Here is a 23,999-nt window from a genome sequence, read left to right as displayed (position 1 = left end):
AGACGTAATTGTGTTCCAATATGAAGCTATAAAAATCAATAGAAAGAATATCAAAATGAACCACTGCCACCAAAGAATCTAATCTATTCCTTAATGAGTTGGGGAAAATATTGATTGCTTGTATGAGATAAAATTATATAACTTACTAAATTTGATTACAAAAAGCCTTGGTAAGTCATTTAAAATAATTCCATCTACATTAGAAGAGGCTCATTTTTCCTGATAAATGTATTCAAGTCAGTTTAACTCAGCAGGCACGTTTGCAGACCAAAAGGCTGTGGGAGACAAAGTTGAGTAATGTACAGCTCCAGTAAGTCGTGAGCTCCTGCTTAACGTGGCATTTCAGTAACGCCTTCCTGTTGGCCTCTCAGCTTTCACTCTTGCCTTCCTTCAGTCTAGTCTTCAGACAGCAGCAGGATGGATCATCTTAAACTGTGATAGTGATCAAACCACCACCCTCTGCTGGCAGCCTAACATGTCATTTCAGCTGTGCTTTCCTTACGATTTGTTGTTGCCTATATCTTACTTGTTAAATATTCTTTTGAATATCATCTCTTGTTAGGGCACAGTTTCACATTTATAGTAAACTGGGCAATGACCACCACTTGCTATCTTATAAGGACTTCCTTCTAGACAGCAACTTTTTCCTGAAGATGAGAGGAAATGTTGCATTCTGACTTTCATATGTTTCACAGGTTCCTCTAAAACAATATATTTGGAAAAAGCAGAATTCATACTTTCAAGTATTGGGCTGTCATTCTCATGCTCATCTTTGGGCGTTTGATTGCAGCCAGGGCTAAGGTAGCTCATCCTACATTCCTGGAACTCTGTGTGGCTTGGGGTGTGGGTGAAGAAAAGGGAAGACAGGAACACAGGCCCTGGCAGGTAAGTATGGGCTGATTCCCTTCTCACCACACATGTCTGTGTCCAATGCTACCAGATGCCAAAGGGACAGATAGATACATTTGTAGTTCTGATGAGTGCTAGGCAATGTTAAAAATGACGTATTTATTTGAGACATATTTCAAGTTTGAGTCCTCTAAATTTGCATTGCAAATTTGAGCAATCGTAAGAAATCTCCAACAAAAAAGATAAGGGGGTTTGGTCAGCCCTAGTGCCCTTACTCACATTTGTATTATAATCAGTACAGATATATTCTCACTGAACCATCTCATAGATATCTGATCATATAGCTACTGTTAGAAACCTTGGGCATCCGTATATTAAAATTGCTGTAATAAATTTCACATATCTAGATGCAGATGAGCAAATAGTTTATTCGTTGTTCTCCAAAAGAACCCGGATAGAGAAGGTTGCTCTTTGAGGGTCTTAATTATCTCACAGTTGATTCTGAATGGATATGATGACCGGTGCATTTCAAACGTGTGCTGATTAATATGATTATTCGTTTACCATTTTTGTTTAGTTGCCATTTATCATCTTAATGGCCCTGACCTAAGTACTTGACTTATACCATATTTAAATGTTATCATAGATTATTTAAATCCAGAGTTAGAAAAACATCTTAATACTGATTGAACTTTACTCCAGGTAGGAGGAATCCTACTCAGGATTCTCCTTTATGGTGTCCTTACACATGAATATTGGAGAAAAAATAACTTTGTACTTTAAAAGTTAGATCATTCTATTTCCAAACAAATGTAATTATTTTTTTTAATCACAACATTAATTATATGGGCCCTCAATTCATTTCCCAGAACAAAAATGAACCATCTGCATGACTTTATGTCTTCTAGGAGTCACAAACTCACATATCTTCACTGCTATGCACTTGAGTAAAACAAGTTGAGTCTAAAGCAATATGGAGGGCGGAGGACTGTGACTACTCTTTTAAATTCTATTTGACTAAATAAAATGTATGTGCTATATATTATTCCCTTTCCCATCAGCTTATCACCCCCTCTATGCAATGTTTTCATTAGGATATACCTTCTTTACTCTATCTAATTACATTTTATGAATGACATGGTGATGGCAAGTGCATAGAGGACTACTTTCTCTTCACAGAATAAAATGATTCCACTTTTAGAATTTCCTTGTGATGATCTCATACATTTTTTTCTTTCATAGAAGTTGTGACTAAGGAGGAGAATTGACTCTCTTAGGAACATCCCCAGATTCCCTCCAGAAAATGTATTGAGGGGAATGTTGTTAAAAAGTTACAAGTTTACTTTAACAAGCTTGACTTTAGTTGCAAGCACATGGGATCCCATCCCTATGTAACCTATTTGTATCTTGGTATCAGAGAGAAGTAGGTCAGTCAACTTTTAATGAAGCCCTCTGAGATGTAGTTCTCTGCTTAGATGTAAATATCTGACTGTGTTTTATATTCCCGTGAGAGGAGATTACCAGGTTATGAGATAACAAGTAGAAAAGAAATGATGTCTTCCTAGGCTGACTGGCCTCCTTGGAACCATTGTGTTTTACAGCAGAGGTCATATAGAACTGAAAATCATTCTCTATTTGCTAAAGAGATGGATAGGAAGGTCTTTTAGCAGATATATATATATATAAAATGGTGATGGGAAATGTATGAATTTTGGAGTCTGTTTAATTGTGCCACTTCTTGCTATGTGACCCAGGGCAATTTGTGTAACTTTTTTTGGACTCCACATTCCTTACTGTAGAAAATCACATATATCTTCAGGGTTTTATGAGAATTAAATGTATCTGCAACTTAAGTGATGTTGAATGTATTCCCTTCCGTGAGCTACATAAAACATTACTCACTGACATGTTTGCTTCATTTTAATTGCTCTGCAACGGGAAGAGGGCCCTTCCTTTCTTTTCCCATTTCTCTGAAAACGCATGGGTGTTGTCTAGACACAGTCATGATAATTTTCTATCTGGGCTCAGTAAAATTATTGTTCTTTTATTTTTGTTTACGGTCCTACTGATGCTCTGACAGCTTTGGCCTTACCACTGATGACTCTCCAGCCTGCCCTCCAGGAGCCATTCCTGAGCCAACTGGGTCATGGTCCCTCTTCTCTACTTGAACATCTCTGGTATCGCTAGTGGTCATATCTCCAATTTCCTTTCTTAGAGTTAGGATATTCCCTTTTAGGCTTCTCGAGGCTCTCCTTTTTGTGATCTTGGTGACTCTACATTCCATACCTCTCTTTCTATCTCTTGCAACTTGCTTCTCCTTTTAGTGGTCCTCCTTCTTTCTTCCTTAAAACATAGAGTACAGCCCTAACTGGTTTGGCTCAGTGGATAGAGCATTGGTCTGTGGACTGAAGGGTCCCAGGTTCGATTCCAGTCAAGGGCATGTACCTTGGTTGTGGGCACATCCCCAGTAGGGGGTGTGCAGGAGGCAGCTGATCTATGTTTCTCTCTCATCGATATTTCTAACTTTCTATTCCTCTCTGTAAAAAATCAATTATATATATATATATATATGTTAAAACATAGAGTTAATACCTTTTCTCATATCCTGAAAAGGTATTACCTATAACATTTGCATCAAAAATCACACCATCTACGGCATCAAATTAAATTTCCATCATTAGTGTTTAAATTTCCATTTCATATGATGGCTAGACTACATCTGCCTGGTAGATGTAGTTACACTATCACCAGAGCAACCGTGGTTTTAGTTGAACTCTCCTTATTCCCCTGGCTCTTTGGTCTTTCAAACTAAGACCCTTTCTTTAGAGTGAGAGAAGTGCTGTCATGAGTAGATGACTGAGCTGGCATATTTAATCCTCACTATAAATAGGAAATCTGAGGCTCAGAGAAGTTAAATTACTTGCATAGACTATAGATTAGTAAGATAGATGTGGTGGTGAGATTTCAGTCATAGTCTCCTGAATTCACCTATATATCCAGTTAACAGCTTTGGAGAAATTCTGAGGTTAAATTCAGTTTGGCTATATTAACTTTCTTGCCTTCTAATATCTTAAATTTTCCTGATTCAGGTGTAGCTGGACTTCAGGTATTTTCCTTCTTACTAGGAGGCAGTAGAGGAAATAATGTCTCCATAGTCAAGACCATGCTTTGAAAACTAGCTTTACCACTTAGAACCTGCATGATCTTAACTTCTATGAGTCTTAGTCTCTTCACCTATATATTAAGAGCAAGGAGATCTACTTTTCAACATTTTTGTGAAGATTTTTTAAAATATATTTTGATGATTTTTTACAGAGAGGAAGCGAGAGGGATAGAGTGTTAGAAACATCGATGAGAGAGAAACATCGATCAGCTGCCTCCTGCACACCCCCTACTGGGGATGTGCCCGCAACCAAGGTACATGCCCTTGACCAGAATTGAACCTGGGACCTTTCAGTCCACAGACCAACGCTCTATCCACTGAGCCAAACTGGTCAGGGCATTTTTGTGAAGATTTAATAAAAATAAGATGTAAATATATAGCAACAATGCCTTGTGTATTGGCTTTGCATTCAAATTTTATAGTTTCTTACCTTTCTCTTCCTTTCCTTTATTCTCTCTTCATTAAGAAGCTGTTTCCTATAAAAAACTAAAAATGAAAATTTCCCTCAAAAACGTTTTTTTTAATATCTATTAAATTTTAATATACTATATACAATTATCTTTCATTTCCTAGCAGGATTGATATTTGGGTATCTTTTACAAAGACTGTGTCACAGCTCTCTATCAGTCAGCATGACTACTAACTGTAAACAACCAGTATTGTGGTACTAGTGGGTACAAGTTCAGGTCTGGTTGCATGACATTTTAATATTTTTCTTTGTAATTTTTTCTCTGAAAAGCAAAGCTGAAATCGAGCTGGCATACATTACTATGGCAGGCATTCAATTCTGATTTATTGGAGTACTTGCCATAGAAGTTGTTAAATATTTTTGAATATCATGGCTACTCATTAGTCATTTAGAGTTGTTAACTCAGGTTATGGAGTTTTTTAAATTAATAACTTTTAATTTAATTGGAATAATATAGAATATTTAATATGATTTCTTTGAAATTTGCTGATTCTTGCCCTGGCCTGTGTGGCTCAGTTGGTTGGAGCATTGTCCAGTACACCAAAAGTGGTAGATTTGATACCCCGGTTGGGGTGTGTGGGGGAGGCAACTGCTAGATGTTTCTATCTCTCTCTCTCAAATTTGTTATTCTTGCTTTCTGTCTAACAAAATACCAGGTTTTGTGCATATTTTATATGTACTTTAGAAGAATTTGTATTTCATACTAGTTCGGTTGTTAAAGTTGTCAGTTGTTTTGTTCAAATCAAAGACTTTTTATATCCTGTTTGTGACTTCAGATATTTCTGTATTTTTGGAACTAGGTTTTATTTTATCTAATGTTGGGGAAATATTAGCTACTTAAACAGTTATCATGAGGATCTAATAATATGATCTTGATAAACTATTTTGAAAACTATATATACCCTTCTGAAGATTTTATTTTATTTATTTTTTATTATTTTTAAAATATATTTTATTGATTTTTTACAGAGAGGAAGGGAGAGGGATAGAGAGTTAGAAACATTGATGAGAGAAAAACATCCATCAGCTGCCTCCTGCACACCTCCTACTGGGGATGTGCCTGCAACCAGGTACATGCCCTTAACCAGAATCGAACCTGGGACCCTTCAGTCTGCAGGCTGATACTCTATCCACTGAGCCAAACCAGTTAGGGCCCTTCTGAAGTTTTTAATCCACTTATTTACTTATGCATCAATTTAACATCCTTTCTAACGCCCACAAGCCACGCCCACCAGCCAATCAGGAGCGAGTATGCAAATTAACCCAACCAAGATGGCTGTGGCCACAGAGCAAGCAGGAGGCTTGGGTTTCCCTGGCAATGGAGGAAGCCAGGCTTCCTGCCCTGGCTGGCCCTGGCCTACGCTCAAGGCTATAAAGTTTCAATTATAGAAGATAAATAAATCCCAACAAAAATGGCGGCAGCCACAGAGCTGGAGAGAGCAGGAGGCTTGGGTTGCCCCCAGCGATGGAAGAAGCCAAGATTCTCACAGCCCTGGCCTGCCCTGGCCTCTGCTCAAGGCTACAAAGTTTCAATTATAAAAGATAAATAAATCCCAGATCCCAGGGCCTCCACTTGGGTTGCCGGGGGGCGTGGCTGGCCTGCAAACCACCACAGGCCCCTTGCCCAGGCCGCCCCATGCCCCAAGGGAACCCCTACCTTGATCCAGGACACCCTTCAGGGCAAATCAGCTGGGCCCCACCCATGCACCAGGCCTCTATCCTATCTAATAATCCTATCTAATAAAAGAGTAATATGCAAATTGACCGTCACTCCAACACACAAGATGGCTGCCCCCATGTGGTCAAAGATGGCTGCCCCCATGTGGACACAAGATGGTCACTACAAGATGGCCAGCAGGGGAGGGCAGTTGGGAGGGACCAGGCCTGCAAGGGAGGGCAATTGGGGGCAATCAAGCCTGCAGGAGAGGGGTGACCAGGCTGGCAGAGAAGGGAAGTTGGGGGCGACCGGGCCTGCAGGCAAGGGCAGTTGGGGGGGACCCAGGCCTGCAGGGGAGGGCAGTTAGTGGCAATCAGGCTGGCAGGGGAGAAGTTAGGCATCAATCAGGCTGGCAGGAGAGTGATTAGGGGGTGATCAGGCTGGCAGGCAGAAGCAGTTAGGGGCAATCAGGAAGGCAGGCAGGTGAGCAGTTGGGAGCCAACAGTCCTGGATTGTGAGAGGGATGTCCGACTGCCCGTTTAGGTTAGGATCAGGCCTAAACGGGCAGTCGGACATCCCTCGAGGGGTCCCAGATTGGAGAGGGTGCAGGCTGGGCTGAGGGACACACAATCCCCGTGCATGAATTTCATGCACTGGGCCTCTAGTATTTATAGAAATAACATACTATGTGCTAGGAATGGAACTTAGGTAGGTGCTAGGTATGCATTAGGAAAGTAAAGATACATTTTCCTCAAGGTCCTAAGTTTGTTCCTTCTCACACGTATTTCAGAGTCTCCTATAACTATTTAGTATTTTTTTCACATAATGATTATCATTATGTTATTTTAGAGTATACTAATAAGGCTTTCATAATCTACATTTTAGACATAAGAAAGAAACTGCAAAAGAAATACAAATATCTTGCCCATTAACTTCTGTTATTTAGTTGTGCCTGAAAATGATAGCCCAACCAAATCTATTGCTTACACTCTTATCTCATTCATTAAATTTCTCAAGCAGAGAATTGTGTGTTTTATTTCTTTAAAGATCTTCAAGGCTAAAGACTTGACAGGCTATTCATTAATCAGAAGTAAAAGCTGAGAAACATATTCAAACCTCTGAGGAGGTAGCACTGGTAGCTTCTGGGTTATAGAAAAGAAGAAATGAAAACTGAAACCAATGCTGGAAGCAGCTCAGGAGTTGCCATTGTCATGGTGAAGAACCACAGCTGGCCGGGTGCTGTCAGGAACAAGAAACACACAGGGAGGTCCCTTATCTTCATCCAACTTACCTTCCATTCTCTCTCTAGCAACTCTTTTGGAAGAATTCAACAGAAGCTAGCTAATGAGGGAGGATCCCAACTCAAAGCGGATTTGAAGCTCAGAGACAATAGTTTAATAGCATCAAAATTACTCCATAAAAAGTAAGGATGAAAATCTTGTGCATACTCAAAAGCTTTATGACCCATTAAAATACACCCACCACTAATAAAAAAACAGTCAATGTTTTTGGAATTTAGTATGTTTCAGGCACTTTTTAGTGCTATGCATGAATGAACTTATTTAATCTTATGAAGAAACAATAATTACCTTCTAACAAGAAAGGAAGATATTATGGACTTACTTTTACAATTTAGAAGTAGTTAAAGACTTTTGCTTCAGATTTGTGTTCTAACCGTAAACTCCCATAGATTCCTCAAAGGACGAGATCTGACTCGGTTCCTCCAATAGCACTGCCCCACCCCCCCAGGGCTGCACTCCTCAGCAATAACATTCATCTCAATTTTAAGTTATATTCGTCATATCCCCCCAAAACCCTGCAGCTCCTCAGTTCACTGAATGACTTGACTCTCTTTCACCACTTCTAATCCTCTTATTGCAGCTTCTGTCAGTTATCAGTTCTGTCTAGTTCTCCTTCTGCGTAGGAGCTGTGTGATTCAATGCAGAGTGGGAAAGAAGTCTTCATTACAACCTAGTTGATCAGATTTCTTTTTGAATAACTATTGTCACCTCAGATATGACATAAATACATTTCTAGTTTTATAGATGTGATTCATTTAGTTATTGAAAAATATTTATTGAGCATCTGTTATATGTCAAGTTCTATTCTAGGCCTTTGCAATGTTATATAGGGTAATAGACAAGTTCCTACTCTCAGAATACTCTCAGAAAGCTTATATGTGTGGTAGACAGAAATAGTAAATAAATGAACAAATTAAAAATGAATATATATATATATAAATGAATATATATCATGTGCTGATTAATAATCACTTGAATAATTAACTGTTAATAATGTAACTTAGGTTATAAACTCCTTTTTAGAACACTTTTTGCCTTTATTGTTTTCTGAAGGTTTAAGAATAATTATGTTTTGCTGGGGCTTCCTAAGAGATTTTCAATGTTTTGTATTTTCATAATAGTATTTTTTAAGTAACATTTATTTTTTTAAAATTAGCATGTGCATATATAGAAAACGGAAAAACACAAGCAAAGAACAAAGGCATCCATAATCACAAGCAGTTTACAGTCTGACCATAATAGTATTTTATAACCACAAGTATGTTTTATTTCTGCACTTAGAACAAAAACTTATAGTAACCACAGCAACCAAATCAAAATATTTTATTATTTTTTAATGACCTGCTTTTTAAAAATTTTATGAGAGAGAGAGAGAGAGAGAGAGAGAGAGAGAGAGAGAGAGAGAGAGAAACTTTGTTGTTTTACTTATTTGTGCATTCATTGATTCTTGTATGTGCCTGGACCAGAGATCAAACCCACAATCTTGGTGTATTTGGACAATGCTGTAACCAACTGAGCTACCCAGTCAGGGCCCCAAATATGTTCATAGTATGGTTCTGAATGAGATAGTAAATTTGTTTTCACATGGTAATTTTCTCCATTTGCATTTTGTGTCTGCCACAGCTTTGGATGGCGAGTCACATAGTGCAAATCAGTATTCATTTATAGTCCATCAGAGACGTTTTTCCTTCCCAGCATGTTCTTCACAGCAGCCTTTACATCTTTGTTCCGAAGACTGTAGATGAGAGGGTTGAGCATGGGAGTCATCACTCCATAGAAGAGGGGGATGAGGGCCTCAGTGATGTCTTGATTATCTGTACCAACAGACTTTTTAGACTTGGGATTTGAATACATGAAGAAAATGGTTCCATAGAATATAATCACCACTGTCAGGTGGGCTGAACAGGTGGAGAAGGCCTTACGTTTTCCTTCAGTGGAAGGGATCCTCAGAATAGCAGCAACAATAAAAATGTAAGAAAGGGCAATTACTAGCAATGGAATAACCAGAGCAATCACATTTGACCCTGCCATGCTGATCACATTGATTGAAATATCAGCACAGGCCAGTTTCAGGATAGCCAGAATTTCACAGACAAAATGGTTAATGACATTGTTAGCACAGAATGGTAATTGCATTGCGAGAGATGTCTGCACCACTGAATCCACAAGCCCAGAGACCCAGGACCCAGCTGCCATGAGCATGTAGGCACCTTTGCTCATGATGACAGGGTATCTCAGTGGGTAGCAGATGGCCACATAGCGGTCAAGTGCCATCATGCCAAGAAGCAAACACTCTGTGACCCCCATGGCAAAGGAGAGAAACATTTGCACCATGCACCCAGAGAAGGAGACACGTTTCCTTACTGTCAGAAAGCTGTCAAGAATTAGTGGGACAGAGGAGCTTGTGTAACAAATGTCCAGAAAGGAAAGATTACAGAGGAAGAAATACATGGGGGTGTGCAAGTGAGAATCATAGATGATAACTGAGATGAGAACTCCATTTCCCAGCAGGATCATCAGGTACATCCACAAAACTAGCACAAAGAAGACTGTCTGGAGCTTTGGGTGGGCAGAAAGTCCAACCAGGACAAATTCTGTCAATGTGGAGTCATTGGTCCTTTCCATATCACATATACCATTTCTCCAACAGACTGTCTGGATGATAGAACAGAAATTTATTAAAACAGTGTAGGTAAAAGTTCCTCCTTTAATAAACATATTCTGTTCCTGTATGTAGTTCTATATTTGGATGCAACAGTATAACTCCTAACTTGTTTATTTTCACTTGTTTTCTTACTGCAAACCCATACCACTAGAGCAGGAATCCTAATCTGATTTTCTCAGGGTTAAGAGGGAACACATTTGATTATGGGAAGATTGGGTCCCAAACCAGTTTCTTGTCATTTCCACTGGCTCTGCCTCTTAATACATTGACTGCAAATCAGCGGCCCATAGTTTTCAGCAGACAGATGTGCCTTGTTTGGGATTCCCACACTATGCTTTAAATTTAAATTAGAGGTCAGCATTGTAAAAGCAGGGGATATGGTGTAAAAATCTGTCCTTTAGCTCATCGCAAAATAAATTATAATGCTGAGAACATTGAACCCATTTTCATCATCATGCTCAGTTATAGCTGATGCATTGGACTTGAAGCATGTTCCCCATTCTACAAGAACACTCACCCTTCTCTCTTACGTTTGTCACTGGAGATGAATATTAGTTGCCCATTAACATATTATTCTCAGTTGACTTCAGTAATTGATATTATCTGACAGAATCCTGTATGTATTTGAATGCTTGACCCAAGGCTACAAGGCTGATTTATCCGCCAGGCATAGTAGACCTACCATACTGTTAGGAGACTATGAAAATGTTTTTATTTCTTTTAAAATCTGAATAAAGCAATGAATTTTTAAGTTTTAATACACAGTATTAGTATATTTGTCTTCATGCCAATGTAAATATAAAGTGTAATATTATTGCATGGAAGAAAGGGCCCATAAAGGCAAAGTGTCGTGGGCCCATCAAAATCATAATGCAGTGCTGTGTGGTTAAGTCTCTTTCTAGAGCTCAGTATGTTTGTGCTGGTGGTATAAGCAGTCATTACATATATGCATACAGTCTCATTGAGGACAGTTGCCTTATTGAAAGGACATCCGATATAATAAAAGCCCAGCAACCGAAACAGTGGAATGACCAGAACAACTAGAGACCAGAACACCATGGCCCCTCGCCTAAGCTGACCCCGCCACCCAGGAAGCGGTTAGGGGCGCTCCTAGGCAACACAATAGGGTATGAGTTTGATGGGGGAAAGTCAGATTCTCACTTTTTGGGTCTGTAGGGTTGGGGTGGTCAGCCTGGAGTAGGTTTGGAGTGTTCTGGGGAAGGAAGAGGAAGATCTGATTGGAAAATGGCTCAGCACAGTACTTTTCTCATTGCGAACCAGGAAAGTGCCAGCCGTGGGCTGAATTGGTGGTTGTTTCATGAGTGCGCCTGGGTCCGACATGTTCATGGCAGCGGCAGTACTCCCGAAACTTCACTGATTCCAAATAGTAAACAGCTATCAATGTCAAAGAACAGAAATATCCTCTCCAACTAGAGGCCCTGGAAGTTGCAACGCGACTGAAGGAAACACTACTTACAGAGGATCTAGAAAAACCTGAAGTATGCAACCAGAGGATTGTGGGATTGTGGAGGATGCCTGGGCACCTACCGCTAGAACATGAGCCTGTTATTGCGCATGTACATAGTCAGCCCTATAGTCCTCAGTCTCACAGTATTTGGATGTGACTTCTGGCAGGAAATTATTTCGATTGAGGTTTGCTGTTCCCTTGCGGCAGGAAGATCAGAATTAAAGGTTTTGCTTGTTACTTTGGTTTAAAGCAGAGGAAAATGGGATAGTGACGAATAAGAAACTTTGGAGATAGTGAAGGACAGTTTGTCCAGACTGTTGAGAGCTCAGAATTAGAGTTTTAATTGGGATAGAAATCCTGCTAATAGCACCTGATGCCTGAAATCTGAGCACTCTTAAGTTTTAGGTTTTCCAGTTCAAGTTTTTGGAGACTGCCTATTAAAACATTCCTGGTTGGAAAGTGCAGAACACCACGGGCCCTTGCCCAGGCTGGCCACCCCAACCCTACAGACCCTTAAGACCTTCCCTCAAGGAGTGGTTAGGGGCAATCAGGCAGGCAGGCAGAGTGGTTTGGGGACATCAGGTAGGCAGGTGAGCAGTTAGAAGCCAGTGGTCCTGGATTGTGAGAGGGTACAGGCCAGGCTGAGTGACTCCCCCCTCCCCCATGTGCATGAATTTCATGCACTGGGCCTCTAGTCCTATATAATAAAGAGGTTATATGCAAATTGACCATCATTCCAACACACAAGATGGCTGCCCCCATGTGGACACAAGATGGCCAGCAGGGGAGGGCAGTTATGGGCTATCAGGCCAGCAGGGGAGGGCAGGTGGGAGGGACCAGGCCTGCAAGGGAGGGCAGTTGAGGATGACCAGGCCTGCAGGGGAGGACAGTTAGGGAGAACCCAGACCTGCAGGGGAGGGCAGTTGGGGGCAACCAGGCTGGCAGGGAAGGGCAGTTAGGGGTGACCAGGCCAGCAGAGGAGGGCAGTTAGGGGCAATCGGGCTGGCAGGGAAGCAGTTAGGCATTGATCAGGCTGGCAGGGGAGTGGTTGGGGGTGATCAGGCTGGCAGGCAGAAGCGGTTAGGGGCAATTAGGCAGGCAGGCAGGCAGGCAGGCAGGCAAGCAGTTGGGAGCCAGCAGTTGGACATCCCTCGAGGGGTCCCAGATTGGAGAGGGTGCAGGCTGGGCTGTGGGACACCCTCCCCCAGTGCACGAATTTCATGCACCAGACCTCTAGTATAATTATATTACTCCAGTATCTACTTCAATTTGATGAGGAATTTTGTGTTCAAATACATACATACATACATACATACATACATACATACATATGTATATGATATGAGTTGAAAGTATTTACAAAGTCAATTTAATAATGAATAGAGTGATGTAATGTTGTGTATTGTAGACTACACCTAACTTGTTTATTTTCACTTTATGTAAGAACTATAACTTAGGGATCAACTGTAATAACAGTACTTTTATTAAAAATGTATACATTTAATTAAGTCAGTGACATGCAACCATTGTTTTTTAGCAAATAACATTTATATGGAAGCATAATATAGGAAACAAACTAAAAGGAGAATTTTTCTGGTCAAATTACACTGCTTTGCAGGGAAGGAAAAAGCACGATCTTTTGGTACCTTATTCACTCTTCCTCCCTCAATTTGGTTCCCAAGGGGCATAGTTTGGACACCAATGCATTAAGTATGGAGTAATATTGATAATCTACATTTTAATAATTTTAATAATAAAATAAAATAGTAATATATGTATCGATTAGTCTATGCCATATATATTTCTAAGTGATTTTATGCATAACAATCCAAGGAAGTAAGAACTATTATTGTATGCATATGGATTTTTCTTATTAGCTTTTCTTAAATATTTGCTAAACATCACCAGTAAATCATATTATGACTAGACTGAAGAAAATGAAAAGCAATTATTTTATGAGATTTAAGAAATAAATTTGGTAAAGGTTAATTCATAATTTTCATATAAACTATTTGAAGTTCAGAAACAGAAGTTAACTTCCTAATCTTAAAAGGAAACCAAAAACCAGTAGCAAATTACTATCTATACTAATAAAAGGGTAATATGTTAATTAGAATGGACATCCTTCCGGACAAAGCCACGGTGGTGGGGGCCGAGGCAGAGGTGGTTAGGGGGATCAGGCCGGCAGGGGAGAGCAGTTAGGGGGATCAGGTTGGCAGGGGAGAGCAGTTAGGGCGATCAGGCCGGCAGGGGTCCTGGATTGGAGAGGGTGCAGGCTGGGCGGAGGGATCCTCCCACACCCCCACCATGCATGAATTTCATGCACTGGGCCCTAGTTTAGTAATAATTAAGACAGTTTGTACATTTTAATTAAGATCTATAATAAGGATGCCCATTCTTAAAGCTACTATTTAACATAGAGTTGGTAATCCTGTTCAAAATCACAAGATAAAAAATGGCAAAAGTAGCAATAAAAGGAAACTGAAAAATTTATAAAACCTAGTGAGAAAAAAATTAGTAAGAGTCTGGATGTAAGATCAATGGAAAAATCAATAGTTCTTTATATTAGCAGTAAATGACTAGCAAACATAATGGAAATTAACATGATAAAAATAAAAATATGAAGCACCTGTGTTTTATCTTAAAGCATGTGCAAAATATTTACAGAAATCATTTAAAAATTATAACAGCCTAATAGACTGAGTAATTGAAAGGGTAAACATGTTAATAAATGGTATAAAAATATAAGGCTGCCATTTCACCCCCAAATTAATTTATATATTCAATTAAATACATTCAAAATTTTAGTTAATTTTGTTTTGAGGAATATGAGTACTTATTCTAAAATTTATATGGAAAAATAAAAGTATACAACTTGAACAATTAAATTTATAAAAGAAAAATAAGGGGACCATCCATATTTGAAACACACTGTAAGCCACAGTAATAAAAATATTATGATAATGGTCCAGGGCCATTTAAATAGTCCGGTGGAAAAGAAAAGAGATCTCGGATACAGACACATGCTTTATGGGAATAACATGTCATAAAACTCACCCCAAAGCAATGGGGAAGTAACAGCTTAGTAGAACATGTTAGGAAAATGCTCTTATATGAGAAAAGATAAAATTAGATTCTTAGATTACCATACATAAAGGTGGAAACCAGATGGATTAACAATTTACATGTAAAGAAAAAAAGTATAAAATTAATAAAAGACTAGAAAATCTCATATGAACTTATAGTGGAGAAAAAAACTTATAAAATATAAAGCTTTAAGCCAGTAGAAACTTAGTCAAAAGATAGAAATCAGTGATTCACAGAAGAGTTTTTCTAAGTGGCTGACAAGTATCTGGAGAGATTCTCACACTTAGAAAATCTGAAAAGTGCTCATTAAATGTTCATGAGATATCATTCATTTTTACTAGAAAAAGTAGTAGATGATACCAAACGTTGGGAGTGTACACTGGTATGCTGGAAAACTCTCTGGCTGTATTAAAGTTCAATAGGTCCCAGTGATTCCAGTCGTGAGACTATGTCCTAAATAAGTTCTTGCCCAGGACTATAAGGGGAATAGCATAAGCATACTCTTAATTGCATTGTTTGTGGCAAAAAGTGGTTAGAGGTGATCTGGATGTCCATCATTAGAGGAATGCTTCTACTACGTGTGAGCATGCATTATGCAACAGTTTACAGAGTGAGAAGCAAATGAACCAGATGTTTATGTAGCAAGATAAATAGATCCCTGGAAAAGCATTTAAAAAAGGAATCGATATTGTGATTTATAGCACAATCAAATTTATATGTAAATTTAAAGTGAATATTTTACACGGGAACACACATTTTTTTAGGAACAAATCAAAGACATACTTATAGATTGATATCTTACCCATAATTTAAAAAAACACCAATATTTACAAGAAAAGAAGATGGAATATTATGTCATTTATATACCTCTGAGGAATGGTTTCCTTTCCTTGATTTGAGACCAGTTTTCTTTCTTAATGGCTGTCTCGCTTTACAAGTTTAAGAAATTCTATTTTTGCAATAATCTGCAGGACAAAGTGAGGAGATATTAGTGAAATTTATACAGTAAGCCAGGTGCTGTCATTATTTTCTTCCAGTTTGTACTTACCAGTTTATTCCTCAGGTAAATGGATAGATGAGTTTATTTAAAATGTTCTGACTCTCAGGCCCAGAGTTTCTAGTTCAGTTTCGGGGGGTGGGGTGGCGGCGGGGGGAAGGATGATAACCCGTAGATTCTTGAAGACTTTGTGGTTATCTAAGTGTTTCTCTTGATTTTGAGCTCCAGAAACATCCTCAAAAAGACCAGCCATTATTACAGCAGGACATTTTATATTCATTTTTGGGTGAGCCAAGGGAGTGGTCCAATATTTGCAGCAAACTAAAGTTAGGACTGTAAACATGGAAAATTAAAAACTTTCCAAAACTCTAGGGAGAATGCAGTTAGATCCAATTATATCATATAATTGGTATATCCTTGTTGCAATGCAACCTAAATAAGACATTTACATCACTGTCTATATCACCATAGTATTTGAAGGTTTAAAAACTCAAACAGAAAAACTCTTTAGTAAGTATTGTTTTTTCTTTTCTGAAATTATCTGAAAATGTCCTATGATTAATCATAGATATTGCCTTCATTGGCATAGAATTTTCAAATATTTGCAATTTTTCTCAGAATATTACCATCAGTTAGTACAATGTCACTATTATACAGATGTAGAGCCCGAGACTCTGAAAGTTGAAAATATTTTGCTGAATGTTGTCCAACCAGTATAAGAAGGGGGGAAAAATATCTCAAATCCAGCTTTTATGACCTCAGCTGCTGCAATCAACTTGCAGCACTGCCCCCTTGCTCACAATGAGAACCTGAAATGAGCTTTTCCAATATTGCATCCCCCACTTTGCGATGAGTGCAGGGAAAGTGAGGTTAGAAGATTTTATTAACTTAAGCTAACAATGAAATTTCAATAAAAAGTTAAAACTAAGCTTTATTTTCCCTCTAGATCCAAGTAAGAGTTAAAGCATGTGGGACAGAATGTAAATTTGTATAAAAAACAATTTATCTTTAATAACAAGGGTCTGCATTCAAACTCAACTTTTGTCCCAGAAATGAATCCTCCTTTCTCAATATTTTTTGGTTAAAGCTTTTTCAGATAAGCCTACTTTTTCAAATTAGTAATTTCTCTCTAATCTCCTACATATTTCTTCTTTAGTTTACTCTAAATGATATAAGTTATTCTGTTCAGGTGTCTGTAATCTAATGCTAATTAATAACAGACAATACCAACTGAGTGGGAGAAGGGGCCATTTTATGCACTTTACATGAGATATATACTATTGATTTATATAATCCTTATTATAGTTCATGAGGTAGATACTATTATTATCTTTCTGTTAAAGAATGAGTAACTGAGCAACAAAAAGATATTGTTCATTGCCTATAATATGTATATGCAACAAGTTTTCCTGCAGGGGCTGAAAACTACTTAAAGGCAGACAACTTTCTGCTTTACTTTCTCTATCACAGCAACATCTCAAGATGTGCCTTGAGCCCTGGCCAGTGTAGCTTATGACTGAGCATTGACCCATGCACCAAGAGATCACCGGGTTGATTTGTCATCAGGTCACATGCCTGGGTTGTGGGCTCGATCCCCTGTGGGGGGTGTGCAGGAGGCAGCCAATCAATAATGTTTCTCATCAGTGTTTCTATCTCTTTATTCCTCTCCATTCCTCTCTCTCTATAAATAAATTTTTAAAATATTTTTTTAAAAAAGATGTGTCTTGAGCATGGTGGACACACAAAATATACACTTGTAGGCAGATGGACAATTTTACCATATCCATTAGTTTCTCAAATGTGCTCTATATTTTGTCTACTATGAAATTATATGTTGATTTAATGTCTATAGTTTTGGCCTACAGTGGTACTTTTCACTGAAGGACCATTGAAAAAAAAGAATTCTGAAAGAAGTTAGAGCTCAATTCCTCTTACTCTAAACTCTTTCTCTGTTCTTCAAACCAGAAAAACTTGGAATCTATGTTTTTGTGTTATTCTGAATTTTTTTAAAATACATTTTTATTGATTTCAGAGAGGAAGGGAGAGGAAGAGAGAGGTAGAAACATCAATGATGAGAGGGAATCATTGATTGGCTGCCTCCTGCACGCTGGACCGAGCCCGCAACCCAGGCATGTGCCCTTGACCAGAATCAAACCTGGGACCCTTCCATCTCCAGGCCAACACTCTATCCACTGAGCCAAACCGGCGAGGGCATTATTCTGAATTTTTATTGATATATAACATTGTGTTGATATGATATCCTATCTAATAAAAGAGTAATATGCAATTTGACTGTAGCTCCACCACGCCCACCAGCCACGCCCACCAGCCAATCAGGAACAAATATGCAAATAAACCCAACCAAGATGGCTGCAGCCATGGAGAGCAGGAGGGAGGCTTGGGTTTCCCCAGCAATAGAGGAAGCCAAGCTTTCCACCTACCCTTGCCAGCCTAGGCCTCCACTCAATGCTACAAAGTTTCAATCATAGAAGATAAATAAATCCCAACAAAAATGGTGGCAGCCATGGAGCTGGAGAGAGCAGGAGGCTAGGGTTGCCCCCGGTGATGGAGGAAGCCAAGCTTTTGCAGCCCTGGCTGGCCTAGGCCTCCACTCCAGGCTACAAAGTTTCAATTATAGAAGATAAATAAATCCCAACAGAAATGGCTGCCACCACAGAGCAAGCAGAAGGCTTGGTTCTGCTCCAGGCTACAAAGTTTCAATTGTAGAAGATAAATAAATCCCAGATACCAAGGCCTCCGGTTGGGTCGCCGGAGGGCATGGTTGGCCTGCAAACCACCACAGGCCCCTCGCCCAGGCCGCCCCACACCCCAAGGGAACCCCCACCCTGATCCAGGACACCCTTCAGGGCAAATCAGCTGGCCGCCACCCATGCACCAGGCCTCTATCCTATCTAATAAAAGAGTAATATGCGGATTGACCATCACTCCAACACACAAGATGGCTGTCCCCATGTGGTCAAAGATCCTGCCCCCATGTGGACACAAGATGGCTGCCACAAGATGACCAGCAGGGGAGGGCAGTTGGGAGGGACCAGGCCTGCAAGGGAGGGCAGTTGTGGGTGATCAGGCCAGCAGGGGAAAGCAGTTGGGAGGGACCAGGCCTGCAAGCAAGGGCAGTTGTGGGTGATCAAGCCTGCAGGGGAGGGCAGTTATGAATCCACACCAACAGAGGGAAGTTGGGGGGCGACCGGGTCTGCAGGGAAGGGCAGTTGCGGGGGACCCAGGCCTGCAGGGGAGAGCAGTTGGGGGTGACCAGGCCTGCAGGGGAGGGCAGTTAGGGGTGACCAGGCCTGCAGGGGAGGGCAGTTAGGGACAAACAGTCTGGCAGGGGAGCAGTTAGGCATCAATCAGGCTGGCAGGGGAGTGGTTAGGGGGTGATCAGGCTGGCAGTCAGAAACGGTTAGGGACAGTCAGGAAGGCAGGCAGGCGAGCAGTTGGGAGCCAGCAGCCTGGAGTATCGGGCCTAAACGGGCAGTCGGACATCCCTCAAGGGGTCTCAGATTGGAGAGGGTGCAGGCTGGGCTGAGAGACACCCTCCCCCCCACCCCCATGCACTAATTTCGTGCACTGGGCCTCTAGTAAATGGATAAAAAAGTTGTGATACATTTACACAATGGAATACTGCTCAGCTGTGACAGAGAAGGAAATCTCACCTTTTGTGACAGCATGGATGGACCTGTAGAGTATTAGGCTAAGTGAAATTAATCAGTCAGAGAAAGATAAATACCACATGCTTTTACTTACATGTGGAATCTAATGAACAAAATAAATTAACAAGCAAAATAGAAACAGACTTGCCGAAACCGGTTTGGCTCAGTGGATAGAGTGTCGTTCTGCGGACTGGAAGGTCCCAGGTTCAATTCCGGTCAAGGGCATGTAATTGGTTGCGGGCACATACCCAGTGGGGGGTGTGCAGGAGGTAGCTGGTTGATGTCTCTCTCTCATCGATGTTTCTAGCTCTCTATCCCTCTCCCTTCCTCTCTGTGAAAAATCAATAAAATATATTTTTAAAAAATAGAAACAGACTCATAGAGAACTGACTGACAGCTGTCAGAGAGGAGCAGGGGTTGTGGGCTGGATGAAAAAGTGAAGGGATTAAGCAAAAAACAATAACTCATAGACAATTGTTAAATGACAATGCCTTTAACTCACATCAAATATCTGTTTATAATATGTAGATCATTTAAAATATGTTTTTATTGATTTTTAGAGAGCGAGGAAAGGAGAGGGATAGAGAGATAGAAACATCAATAAGAGAGAAACATCATAGATCAGCTGCCTCCAATACCCCCTCCCTCTCACTGGGGATCAAGCCCAAAATCCTGGCATGTGCCCTGACTGGGAATCATGACCTCTTGGTTCCTCAGTTGATGAGACACACCAGCCAAGCTAGATCATTTTAAATTCTAGCATTTTGTTTTGGTAATTATCATTTGAAATATTTCTCTTTTTTTAAAAGATATTTTATTGATTTTTTAAAAATATTTTTTTATTGATTTCAGAGAGGAAGGGAGAGGGAGAGAGAGATAGAAATATCAATGATGAGAGAGAATCATTGATCGGCTGCCTCCTGCACTCGAGCCCGCAACCCCAGCATGTGCCCTTGTCTAGAATCGAACCCGGGACCCTTCAGTCCACAGGCATAGGCTCTATCCACTGAGCAAACCAGCTAGGGCTATTTTATTGATTTTTTTTACAGAGAGGAAGGGAGAGGGATAGAGAGTCAGAAACATCGATGAGAGAGAAACATCGATCAGCTGCCTCCTGCACATCCCCCTGTACATGCCCTTGACCGGAATAGAACTGGGGACCCTTGAGTCTGCAGGCCGACGCTCTATCCACTGAGCCAAACCGGCCAGGGTGGTAATTATCATTTGAATGTGTAATTTCTTACTTTGAAATCACCTTACTTTGGTAAACATATTTTGAGTTAAAACGCTCTCACATTTTATAAAGTTAATTTGGTGAACATTTGCCCCTGTTTCCAAAGTTATGTGGGTAGGAGAATGTCATTTCATTTTTGTGCTTTAGTCTAGCTACAGTTTATTCCCAACAACAATCTTATTTGTGTCTGTGGGACACTGTCCCTAACACACCCAAAAGTTTTCTCATTCCACAGAGCTATCCTTCCAACTTTAAATTGCTTTGGGAATTGGGGAGCAATTACAACTGTTATATTACAAATATTTATTCTTTCACATCTGTGGAATCTGGCATTGTTTGTTGAAGCTGACCTTAAATTCAGAATGCTGACATTAATACTAAGAAGAAAGTAACTGCTTCTTTTAGGAGGTGGGAATAATTTATCAGTAGAAAGGTAAGTCTTCAATACCATGAAACTGTATTTCAATCTACAGTAAGGCTGTTATTTAATATTCATTTTATTGTCAGCAAAATACAGATGTGAATAATTTTATTATTTCATTATTATTTATAAAATGTCTGTTAATATAATTCTCAAAGCAATTTTCCTGTGCTATCTCATTATTTCCGTATAATACCTGAGCAAGAAAAGTAAAGCAGATATTTTTATCACCATTTTTAAAATGAAAAGACTGCAGCTCTAATTAGGAGCTCAAAACTTCAAACCAGACTTTCACTTTAGCCTGAGAGACTATTCCAGTATGTTAAACGCATGTCATATATATATATATATATCAATAAGGACAGTAGTTCCTTCTTATCCAGGGTTTCACTTTCCACGGTTTCAGTTACATAATGTAATTATACTTATAATATCTTTTCATATGTACTTTTCCTGTATCCAACTGAATTGTCAGCTTGGTAATGGCAGGCACTTTACTTTATTCTTTTATTTATTCTTTTGTGCTGACAATATGACTGGGTTAAAGATCTGGCAAGGTTTAGCCTACTTTAAAAAACTTTGTCTTTCAATAATATTTTCTCTTTAGGATGTTTACAAACATGATGTGAATATGGAGCTTTCTGTAAAACAAAAAAGTATGTTCTTGTCATTTTTCAGGATGGCATGCCCATCCATCATAAAGCAAATGAAAATCTATTTGGATCAGAAAAATCTACATAATCTACCAATTTGGTGTAGGCTACCTGTGTGTTCAGACCTGTTGCATAAGTATCACCTGGGCACCCAGGATAAATGCAGAATCTCCGGAGCTGCCCTGAACACTAAAGCAGAATCTAAAGTTTTCAAGATACCCAGATGGTTCATATGTAATGAAAGTTAGTGAAGCTGTGAACTAGGCTTGATAGGAGCTTCGAGCTCTGCTTATTTGCTACCTTGTTAACTTTGGAGAAGTTCCATCTTTTATGTTTGAAAAAATGGAAATAATATAAAAGATTATATTTCATAAATCATAAAGTGGTGCATATACACACATATGTATTTATATAAAATATTTAAACCTAATTTTCTTAGGTTGAACTAAATGAATAAATTATCAAGATATACTCTGATTTACCTATTATTTTACAGAATAAAATAAGTGAAGAGACTGTGTAATATTCTCCGAAGATTATCTATAACATTCATGTGGAGCTGATATGTGCAATGGTCTCACAGAAGATACCCAGAGGGGCTGGAATATGAGATCAACTATGTTTAAACATGTTAAATTTCAGTTAATGCCATTCAAGTTATTATTAATTGTCTATAAAATCTATAATTAAATTGACTAACCTAAGGTATGCATGCTGAGAAAGATATATGCACCAAAAAAATCAAAGTTGCTGTGAAATTTTGACCATCGTTATTAATTCCAAATCTAATTTTCAGTGTTTTGCCATTTCCACTGCTTGCTTTCTGGGATAGATTAAGAAGTCAGGCTTATAATTAGTAATTAGTCAAGAGTTTAGAAATCTCAACTCAGGGTCATGTCCTCAACAGCAGGAAATATTACTTCTGTGTCTGATCAGAGGTAGATCTTCATATATTGGCATTGGGTGCTGGAACTTCCATCTTTCCCAATTTTATTGTAGTCTAGTTACATACATTGTTGAAGATAACCAGATGGTAGAGCTTCAAGCAAATACTCCTTGTAATCCATTAAAAAACACACACGAATTGTTCAGGTAATTTTTACAAGTGTTTCTTGGCAGTGAATGCATTTTATATTGCATCTTCCTTCTGAAAGCAGATGACATGGATAAAATTAACCAGACATTTGTGTCAGAATTTCTACTTCTTGGTCTTTCTGGATACCCAAAGACTGAGATCATTTACTTTGCTCTAATTCTGGTTATGTATCTAGTGATTCTGATGGGCAATGGTGTTCTGATCATAGTGAGCATCTTTGATTCCCGTCTTCACACCCCCATGTACTTCTTCCTGGGCAACCTCTCTTTCCTGGATATCTGCTACACATCCTCTTCTGTTCCCTCAACACTGGTGAGTTTAATCTCAAAGAAAAGGAACATTTCCTTCTCTGGATGTGCAGTGCAGATGTTCTTTGGGTTTGCAATGGGGTCAACAGAGTGTTTGCTCCTCGGCATGATGGCCTTTGACCGCTATGTGGCCATCTGTAACCCTTTGAGATACCCCATCATCATGAGCAAGGTGGTGTATGTTCTGATGGCTTCTGTGTCATGGCTCTCCGGCGGAATTAACTCAATGGTGCAAACATCTCTTGCCATGCAATTGCCTTTCTGTGGGAATAATATTATCAATCACTTCACATGTGAAATATTAGCTGTCCTTAAGCTAGCTTGTGCTGACATATCCCTCAATGTTATCACCATGGTGATATCCAATGTGGCGTTCCTGGTTCTTCCACTGCTGGTCATTTTTCTCTCCTACATGTTCATCCTCTACACCATCTTGAGAATGAACTCAGCCACAGGGAGGCATAAGGCCTTTTCCACCTGCTCAGCACATCTGACTGTGGTGATCATATTTTATGGAACCATCTTCTTTATGTATGCCAAACCCAAGTCTCAAGAACGGCCTAGGGAAGACAAGTTGCAAACTTCAGACAAGCTTATTTCCCTCTTTTACGGGGTAGTGACCCCCATGCTAAATCCTATAATCTATAGCTTGAGAAATAAGGATGTAAAAGCTGCTGTGAAATATCTGCTGAACAAAAAATCTATTCAATAAATATTTTCTATTCAGAAAATATAAGTCTGTGTGTAATAGGCACAAAGATGGACTCATAGGTAAACCAGTAAGAACCTTTTTGCGGAAAGCATAGTGAAGGAGAAATATTTTTATTCTTCTCCTTCCCTAAACCTGTACAGCAAGAATTACTGATAAATATAGTTCTCTATAAACTCAGCTTCCAATATGCTCTGATCCAGATCACACAAGAACAATGAATTCTATTAGCGTCTCACTCCTGGTGATAT

General features: G+C 39.4%; 2 protein-coding genes across 2 annotated transcripts; one reads left to right on the top strand and one right to left on the bottom strand.

The window, feature by feature from the left end:
• Window positions 1-9,101: 9,101 nt before the first annotated feature.
• LOC103286573 (olfactory receptor 13C8) lies at window positions 9,102-10,064 on the bottom strand. Its single transcript, XM_008142129.2, has one exon. It carries the CDS (start codon window positions 10,062-10,064, stop codon window positions 9,102-9,104), a length of 963 nt encoding a protein of 320 aa, XP_008140351.2.
• Window positions 10,065-22,747: 12,683 nt separating this feature from the next.
• Window positions 22,748-23,751, top strand: LOC103286375 (olfactory receptor 13C3). Its single transcript, XM_008141839.3, has one exon. The coding sequence runs from the start codon at window positions 22,798-22,800 to the stop codon at window positions 23,749-23,751; it is 954 nt and encodes a 317-aa protein (XP_008140061.2). The 5' UTR covers window positions 22,748-22,797.
• The last annotated feature ends 248 nt before the right edge of the window (window positions 23,752-23,999 follow it).

This window comes from Eptesicus fuscus, chromosome 15 (genome assembly GCF_027574615.1).
Source record: "Eptesicus fuscus isolate TK198812 chromosome 15, DD_ASM_mEF_20220401, whole genome shotgun sequence".
NCBI lineage: Eukaryota > Metazoa > Chordata > Mammalia > Chiroptera > Vespertilionidae > Eptesicus > Eptesicus fuscus.
The sequence above is the reverse complement of the archived record's forward strand: the minus strand, read 5'-3'. Positions and strand labels throughout refer to the sequence as shown.